This window comes from Oncorhynchus tshawytscha, unplaced genomic scaffold (assembly GCF_018296145.1).
Source record: "Oncorhynchus tshawytscha isolate Ot180627B unplaced genomic scaffold, Otsh_v2.0 Un_contig_3002_pilon_pilon, whole genome shotgun sequence".
Classification (NCBI taxonomy): domain Eukaryota; kingdom Metazoa; phylum Chordata; class Actinopteri; order Salmoniformes; family Salmonidae; genus Oncorhynchus; species Oncorhynchus tshawytscha.
The window spans coordinates 60,001-69,940 of NW_024609486.1; the positions used below are offsets into that span (position 1 = coordinate 60,001).

Consider the following 9,940-nt stretch of genomic DNA (forward strand, 5'->3'; position numbering starts at 1 on the left):
ACTTCTCCAATCTTTTTGGCTCTATAACAAAGAATAAAGAGCAAAAACATATACATGATCAAATACAGATCTTAGAATCAACTATTAAAGACTACCAGAACCCACTGGATTCTCCAATTACATTGAATGAGTTACAGGACAAAATAAAAACCCTCCAACCCAAAAAGGCCTGTGGTGTTGATGGTATCCTCAATGAAATGATCAAATATACAGACAACAAATTCCAATTGGCTATACTAAAACTCTTTTACATCATACTTAGCTCTGGCATCTTCCCCAATATTTGGAAAAATGACTGATCACCCCAATCCACAAAAGTGGAGACAAATTTGACCCCAATAACTACCGTGGAATATGTGTCAACAGTAACCTTGGGAAAATCCTCTGCATTATCATTAACAGCAGACTCGTACATTTCCTCAATGAAAACAATGTACTGAGCAAATGTCAAATTGGCTTTTTACCAAATTACCGTACAACAGACCATGTATTCACCCTGCACACCCTAATTGACAACCAAACAAACCAAAACAAAGGCAAAGTCTTCTCATGCTTTGTTGATTTCAAAAAAGCCTTTGACTCAATTTGGCATGAGGGTCTGCTATACAAACTGATGGAAAGTGGTGTTGGGGGTAAAACATACAACATTATAAAATCCATGTACACAAACAACAAGTGTGCGGTTAAAATTGGCAAAAAACACACACATTTCTTCACACAGGGTCGTGGGGTTAGACAGGGATGCAGCTTAAGCCCCACCCTCTTCAACATATATATCAACGAATTGGCGCGGGCGCTAGAAAAGTCTGCAGCACCCGGCCTCCCCCTGCTAGAATCCGAAGTCAAATGTCTGCTGTTTGCTGATGATCTGGTGCTTCTGTCACCAACCAATGAGGGCCTACAGCAGCACCTAGATCTTATGCACAGATTCTGTCAGACCTGGGCCCTGACAGTAAATCTCAGTAAGACCAAAATAATGGTGTTCCAAAAAAGGTCCAGTCACCAGGACCACAAATACAAATTCCATCTAGACACTGTTGCCCTAGAGCACACAAAAACTATACATACCTTGGCCTAAACATCAGCGCCACAGGTAACTTCCACAAAGCTGTGAACGATCTGAGAGACAAGGCAAGAAGGGCATTCTATGCCATCAAAAGGAACATAAATTTCAACATACCAATTAGGATTTGGCTAAAAATACTTGAATCAGTCATAGAGCCCATTGCCCTTTATGGTTGTGAGGTCTGGGGTCCGCTCACCAACCAAGACTTCACAAAATGGGACAAACACCAAATTGAGGCTCTGCACGCAGAATTCTGCAAAAATATCCTCAGTGTACAACGTAGAACACCAAATAATGCATGCAGAGCAGAATTAGGCCGATACCCACTAATTATCAAAATCCAGAAAAGAGCAGTTAAATTCTATAACCACCTAAAAGGAAGCGATTCCCAAACCTTCCATAACAAAGCCATCACCTACAGAGAGATGAACCTGGAGAAGAGTCCCCTAAGCAAGCTGGTCCTGGGGCTCTGTTCACAAACACAAACACACCCTACAGAGCCCCAGGACAACAGCACAATTAGACCCAACCAAATCATGAGAAAACAAAAAGATAATTCTTTCCAATGTGTCAAGTAATTAACAAAAAAACAGAGCAAACTAGAATGCTATTTGGCCCTAAACAGAGAGTACACAGTGGCAGAATACCTGACCACTGTGACTGACCCAAAATTAAGGAAAGCTTTGACTATGTACAGACTCAGTGAGCATAGCCTTGCTATTGAGAAAGGCCGCCATAGGCAGACATGGCTCTCAAGAGAAGACAGGCTATGTGCTCACTGCCCACAAAATGAGGTGGAAACTGAGCTGCACTTCCTAACCTCCTGCCCAATGTATGACCATATTAGAGAGACATATTTCCCTCAGATTACACAGATCCACAAAGAATTCGAAAACAAATCCAATTTTGAAAAACTCCCGTATCTACTGGGTGAAATTCCACAGTGTGCCATCACAGCAGCAAGATTTGTGACCTGTTGCCACGAGAAAAGGGCAACCAGTGAAGAACAAACACCATTGTAAATACAACCCATATTTATGCTTATTTATTTTATCTTGTGTCCTTTAACCATTTGTACATTGTTAAAACACTGTATATATATATATATATGACATTTGTAATGTCTTTATTGTTTAAAAACTTCTGTATGTGTAATGTTTACTGTTAATTTTGATTGTTTTTCACTTCATATATTCACTTTGTATGTTGTCTACCTCACTTGCTTTGGCAATGTTAACACATGTTTCCCATGCCAATAAAGCCCTTGAATTGAATTGAATTGAATGAGAGAGATTCCATTAACAGCAGCTCTGAATGCACCGGCAGAAATGGAAACACTCGTCTTAAAGTTCATGTTCAGCAAAATCCCTGTCATTCATTGTTTGTGGAGGGAGAGAGGAATGGAAGAGAAGACGAGCAATACCCCACCACGATGCTGCCTGCCTGGCAAATAGAACGCTATGGGTCAGTGCCAAATGGCACACTATGCCCTATTCAGTGGATTACTTTTCACCAGGGTCCATAGAGCTCTGGTCAACAGCAGTGCACTATATAGGCTAGGGTGTCATTTTAGACTCAGATTAGAAGAGCAACACACCCACCATGCTGGCCAATGAAAAGCTATTGGTTTTGCTGTCTCAATACTGTGAACGTGACATTATTGTTGCTATGGTAAACCATGGGTAAAGTAAAGTAGTATCTCAACGAAATAAACATCATTCACCCTGTAGCTGTGATATTACTGTTGCTATGGTAAACCATGGGTAAAGTAAAGCAGAATCTCAACGAAGTAAACATCATTCACCCTGTAGCTGTGATATTACTGTTGCTATGGTAAACCATGGGTAAAGTAAAGCAGAATCTCAACGAAGTAAACATCATTCACCCTGTAGCTGTGATATTACTGTTGCTATGGTAAACCATGGGTAAAGTAAAGTAGTATCTCAACGAAATAAACATTGTTCAACTGCAACCATGACGACAAACAAACACAAAAACATCCTGCAAGAAAAAACTATATTTCATTTCTTTCATGGACTGTAAAAGACTAGAGGGAAGTTTACACAGAAATTGTAACAGAATGAAAATCAGAATGAATGTGTTATGGAACTCAAACTGTCACCTGTTAATGGTAATGTGACCGCTCTGTAACTGAGTACAGGCACAGGAAGGTGTTTTAAATCAGAATAAATCACCCCCCACCCCTCCCTCCTTTAGAAACAAGACAGGATATCTCCAGGGAGATACAGAGACACATTTTTCCTGAATAAATCCATAAAATTGTGTTTGGAAATGAATAAAAATGGAAAACAAGAGAGGCATTAGTCCCAACTAAATGGCCCTAAGAGTCCCTGTGTAGAACAGTAATTACAGAAGATGAATAACAGGGGGGATATTTAGAGCTTCAACCTCAGCCTGCCTGTTAGTTAACTCTCCCCTTAGTAACACACCTCAACCTGCCTGTTAGTTAACTCTCCCCTTAGTAACACACCTCAACCTGCCTGTTAGTTAACTCTCCCCTTAGTAACATGACTGAACCTGCCTGTTAGTTAACTCTCCCCTTAGTAACACACCTCAACCTGCCTGTTAGTTAACTCTCCCCTTAGTAACACACCTCAACCTGCCTGTTAGTAGTAACATGACTGAACCTGCCTGTTAGTTAACACTCCCCTTAGTAACATGACTCAGCCTGCCTGTTAGTTAACTCTCCCCTTAGTAACACACCTCAACCTGCCTGTTAGTTAACTCTCCCCTTAGTAACATGACTCAACCTGCCTGTTAGTTAACTCTCCCCTTAGTAACATGACTCAACCTGCCTGTTAGTTAACTCTCCCCTTAGTAACACACCTCAACCTGCCTGTTAGTTAACTCTCCCCTTAGTAACACACCTCAACCTGCCTGTTAGTTAACTCTCCCCTTAGTAACACACTCAACCTGCCTGTTAGTTAACTCTCCCCTTAGTAACATGACTCAACCTGTGTTAGTTAACTCTCCCCTTAGTAACATGACTCAACCTGCCTGTTAGTTAACTCTCCCCTTAGTAACACACCTCAACCTGCCTGTTAGTTAACTCTCCCCTTAGTAACACACCTCAACCTGCCTGTTAGTTAACTCTCCCCTTAGTAACATGACTCAACCTGCCTGTTAGTTAACTCTCCCCTTAGTAACAACTCAACCTGCCTGTTAGTTAACTCTCCCCTTAGTAACACACCTCAACCTGCCTGTTAGTTAACTCTCCCCTTAGTAACATGACTCAACCTGCCTGTTAGTTAACTCTCCCCTTAGTAACACACCTCAACCTGCCTGTTAGTTAACTCTCCCCTTAGTAACACACCTCAACCTGCCTGTTAGTTAACTCTCCCCTTAGTAACATGACTCAACCTGCCTGTTAGTTAACTCTCCCCTTAGTAACATGACTCAACCTGCCTGTTAGTTAACTCTCCCCTGCCCGGGGGCAGTTTTCGTCCGAGTTCGTCTGGACCAGCGCCCGCTTTTGGACATGTGAACTAAACGTGCTAGTAAAAGTAGCTAATTGGACACTAGTAATGGACATTATGGAACAAAACAACGATTTATTGCGGAACTAGGATTCCTTGCACTGCATTCTGATGAAAGATCATAAAAGGTAAGGGAATATTTATGATGTAATTTCGAATTTCTGTTGACTCCAACATGGCAGAGAAATATATTTACGTCTGAGCGTCGCCTCAGATTATTGCATTAACGTTAAAAAAAAAAATCTGACACAGCGGTTGCATTAAGAACCAGTGTATCTTTAATTATATGTAAAACATGTATCTTTTGTCAAAGTTTATGATGAGTATTTCTGTTATCTGGAGTAGCTCTCTGTAATTACTCCGGATATTTTGGAGTCATTTCTGAACATGGCGCCAAGGTTAACCGAAATATGTGGATATAAATATGCATATTATCAAACAAAACATAAATGTATTGTGTAACATGATGTAATACGAGTGTCATCTGATGGAGATTATCAAAGGTTAGTGATTAATTTTATCTCTATTTCTGCTTTTGTGACTATCTTTGGCTGGGAAAAATGGCTGTGTTTTTTTTGGATTTGGTGATCTAACATACCTTAAGGGAACATTTTGACACTTGCCATATGGTTAGTGAGAAAGTCCACATTGCAAATGTACGGTCCCTTACTAGACGTCCAACAACGTTTATAAAATTTGCGGATGGGCCGTGCGGCAGGGCCGGATATTCCAGGAAGTCATCAAGCGAACTCTCTCGGACATTCGGTTTCCGTTTTATAACATTTTCAAATTTTGGTCATTTTTCCGCTCTCCCAGTAAATCCCACAAGAGGCGAATGGAATCATATTGCAAATGTACAAAACATCACCAATCACAACGTGACCTTATCTCCTAAACGGAAAGGATTTCGAAGACGAAACTTGATGAGCATAGGTTTGGCATAATAGGCAGTTGGCCCCGAACAAGATTTTTATTTGTTTACCTAGGCAAGTCAGTTAAGAACAAATTCTTATTTTCAATGATGGCCTAGGAACAGTGGGTTAACTGCCTGTTCAGGGGCAGAACAACAGTTTTGTACCTTGTCAGCTCGGGGATTTGAACTTGCAACCTTTCAGTTACTAGTCCCACACTCTAACCACTAGGCTACCCTGCCGCCCCAAGATGGTGTCTAGGCCTCAACGGTTTTTGAGTTATGGGCATTTTTCTGGGATTAAAGGTCATAAATGAAAATAGAGCAACAATTTTTCCGCTTCACATCAAAGGAAATGAACCTACGGTGTCACTAAAAAGAGAACCAGCCATTTATCTATCGTCATTTAAGAGAAATCAAATTGGTGATGTTCAAAAATAGTTTTTTTTTTTAAGTTACAGATCCAGTTGCAGCGTGTTCATACTAATCTTTTTAAAGTGTGCTTCGGAGCTCTGCGAGATTTCTGTAACACACACTTACTAAACCCTCGGTAAGTAAGTCAGTTCTTAACGTAAAGACTTAAAACTAAAAATTCTATAAGTGCCTATGCCAAGGAGGATATGTGTTCACTTTCAGCTTCCTGTGTAAACCGGAAGTGCCTTAAAATGGTGTCATAGGTGCGGTTTCGAAGGGTTAAAAAGGTCTGATCTTTTCAAAACTTGAACTGTAAATCAGTCATTTCTCCCAACAGAACACACACACACACACACACACACAGCAAGGATGGAGTGACAAAGTGCGGTGCTTAAAGACATACAAGAGCCTGCAATGGCATTTCCATATTCTCAAGGATTCTCAACAAGATGCCCCGTTTGACTGTAGCTCGCTCTGAGTGCAGCGACCGTGAAAAAAGTAGGCCCAAAATTAAGCCTGGACCTACATTTTCTTTTCTTTTTGGTGACAGTGGGAGAACCTTTAGGGTGAGAAGCACAATTTGACCTCAGAGGTCCTCCCGATCTGTGCAAGCCTAACCTTGACCGTGTAGCATTAAACCAGGGTGCGTAGAGACAGACAGTGCCTGCAATAGTTACCTTTGTTCAAACTAAAAAAGAACCGTCAGACCTAGATTTCTGAAACTTTAGAAACCTGTTCTAGACCTCAGGTCGATAGTGCGTGGTGAGTTATGTGGCTCTAGAAGGTTCTCGGACCGAGAAACGGCCTCGTACATTTGCAATGACTTCAATTCATTTTGACCATTACGAAAATGACGACATTTAGAAAAGTCCCAGAGTTGCAAGACTAGGTGCATTGAAACCGGCTCGGCCCATAGAGACGAACCCCAACGTTTCTGTCCGATAGCTCATTCAAGGACCCCGTAGCAAGGCATGGAATAAAGTGGATTTCAGCACCAATTAAGGTCTTGCTCGGGCAACGAATGACCTATCGAGCCGAAACTTATTTGTTATTGTAAATGCCCATTGAAACATATTGCAAATGCACACAGCAACCGCTATGTCAGATTTATTTATTATTTTACGAAAAAGCATACCATGCAATAATCTGAGTACGGAGCTCAGAGCCCAAACCAGCCAAAATAAATATCCTCCATGTTGTGCAGTCAACATTAGTCAGAAATAGCATTAGAAATATTCATTTACCTTTGATGATCTTCATCAGAATGCACTCCCAGGAATCCCAGTTCCACAATAAATGTTTGATTTGTTCGATAAAGTTCATCATTTATATCCATATACCTCCTTTTGTTAGGGCATTTGGTAAACAAATCGCAACGCGTGTGCAACTTCCAGCGGAAAGGTCGGACGAAAGTTACAAAAAGTTAGATTACTGGTCGTAGAAACATATCAAACGATGTATAGAATCAAATCTTTAGGATGCTCTTATCATAAATGTTCAGTAATGTTCCAACCAGAGAATTCCATTGTCTGTAGAAAAGCAATGGAACGAAAGCTAATTCTCTCGTGACCGCGTGCCACGAGCCTGTGACACTCTGCCAGACCACTGACTCAAAGAGCCCTCATTCCCCCTCCTTTATAGTAGGAGCCTCAAACAAGTTTCTTCAAGTTTCCATCTAATGGAAGCCTTGGGAAGTGCAATTTAACCCCATAGACACTGTATATTCGATAGGCCAAGCTATGAAAAACTACAAACCTCAGATTTCCCACTTCCTGGTTGGATTTTTCTCAGGGTTTTGCCATATGTGTTCCGTTATATTCACAGACACCATTCAAACAGTTTTAGAAACTTTAGAGTATTTTCTATCCAAAAGCGTGCTCTGGGCACGCTCATCCAAAAGTGAAAATGCTGCCCCTATCCCAATGAAGTTAACTCTCCCCTTAGTAACATGCCTCAACCCTTACCAGTTAGTTAACTCTCCCCTTAGTAACACGCCTCAGCCTGGCCTGTTAGTTAACTCTGGATATACATGTATATCTGGAGATAGAGCTGAACCTGGAGATAGATCTGAACCTTGAGATAGATCTGGAGATAGATCTGAACCTGGAGATATATCTGGAGATAGATCTGAACCTGGAGATAGATCTGGAGATAGAGCTGAACCTGGAGATAGATCTGAACCTTGAGATATATCTGGAGATAGATCTGAACCTGGAGATAGATCTGGAGATAGATCTGAACCTGGAGATAGATCTGGAGATAGAGCTGAACCTGGAGATAGATCTGAACCTTGAGATATATCTGGAGATAGATCTGAACCTGGAGATAGATCTGGAGATAGATCTGAACCTGGCGATAGATCTGAACCTGGAGATATATCTGGAGATAGCTCTGTACCTGGAGATAGCTCTGAACCTGGATATATATCTGCACCTGGAGATATATCTGAACCTGGATATATATCTGAACCTGGATATATATCTGAACCTGGATATATATCTGCACCTGGAGATATATCTGAACCTGGATATATATCTGGACCTGGAGATATATCTGGAGATATATCTGAACCTGGAGATATATCTGGAGATAGATCTGAACCTGGAGATAGATCTGAACCTGGAGATAGATCTGAACCTGGAGATAGATCTGAACCTGGAGATAGATCTGAACCTGGAGATAGATCTGAACCTGGAGATAGATCTGAACCTGGAGATAGATCTGAACCTGGAGATAGATCTGAACCTGGAGATAGATCTGAACCTGGAGATAGATCTGAACCTGGAGATAGATCTGAACCTGGAGATAAATCTGAACCTGTAGATAAATCTGGAGATAGATCTGAACCTCACCTGTACTCCAGAGAGAAGTGTGTACCTCTGTGTACCTGTAGGTCTGAACCTCACCTGTACTCCAGAGAAAAGTGTGTAACTCTGTGTACCTGTAGGTCTGAACCTCACCTGTACTCCAGAGAGAAGTGTGTACCTCTGTGTACCTGTAGGTCTGAACCTCACCTGTACTCCAGAGAGAAGTGTGTACCTCTGTGTACCTGTAGGTCTGAACCTCACCTGTACTCCAGAGAGAAGTGTGTACCTCTGTGTACCTGTAGGTCTGAACCTCACCTGTACTCCAGAGAGAAGCGCGTACCTCTGTGTACCTGTAGGTCTGAACCTCACCTGTACTCCAGAGAGAAGTGTGTACCTCTGTGTACCTGTAGGTCTGAACCTCACCTGTACTCCAGAGAGAAGCGCGTACCTCTGTGTACCTGTAGGTCAGAACCTCACCTGTACTCCAGAGAGAAGTGTGTACCTCTGTGTACCTGTAGGTCTGAACCTCACCTGTACTCCAGAGAGAAGCGCGTGAGCTCAGTGGCGTTGTAGAGCCATTTAAACTCCAGAGGCCAGCTGCCCTCAGCCATACAGGTAAGAACCAGTCTGTTACGCTCCAGATGAACCTGGGTCTGGACTGGCTCCATCTTAAAGTAGGGAGGAACGTCATCTACAGAGGGGGAGGAAGGGGAGAATGGAAGGGAGAGGGATGGAGAGAGGGACAATTTATACAATTGTACTTTGAACTTCTAAGACTTCAAGATTATTTGGTATTACATATTACTGATATGACATGCACATTTAGGGAAACGAAATGGATTTAATTTAATTTAAGAGAGCGAGAGGGGAGAGAATATTTGGAAGGGGAGAGAGTGTGTGAGAGAGAGAGAGAGAGAGAGAGAGAGAGAGAGTGAGAGAGAGAGAGAGAGAGAGAGGGAGGGGGTTAATAATTGGGTAATGTCAGTACAGAGAGAGTGTGTGAGAGAAAGGGAGAGAGACAGAGAGAGAGACAGAGAGAGAGAAAGAGAGAGAGAAAGAGAGAGAGAGCAATAAGCATCACTACAGTAACCGAGAGCTAGAGAGGAAACAGACAGAGGCAGAGTTTGTAGAGAACATTTCTCCATGAAGTTTCCCCTAGCTTTAACACTGTGACAGCATGAGCAATGCTCTGTAGAGTCCTTCATTTATCTGTATGGATAATACCTCCATATTATGTAGCTACACC

General features: G+C 41.9%; 1 protein-coding gene across 1 annotated transcript in view; it reads right to left on the reverse strand.

The window, feature by feature from the left end:
* The window catches only part of LOC121844962 (protein sidekick-2-like), a 48,417-nt gene extending 39,036 nt beyond the window's left edge, over positions 1-9,381 (reverse strand). The window contains exon 1 of the mRNA XM_042315505.1: positions 9,226-9,381. Within this exon, the coding sequence (XP_042171439.1) occupies positions 9,226-9,362 (137 nt within the window). The 5' untranslated portion in view covers positions 9,363-9,381. The remainder of the gene's footprint in view (positions 1-9,225) is intronic.
* Positions 9,382-9,940: the final 559 nt, after the last annotated feature.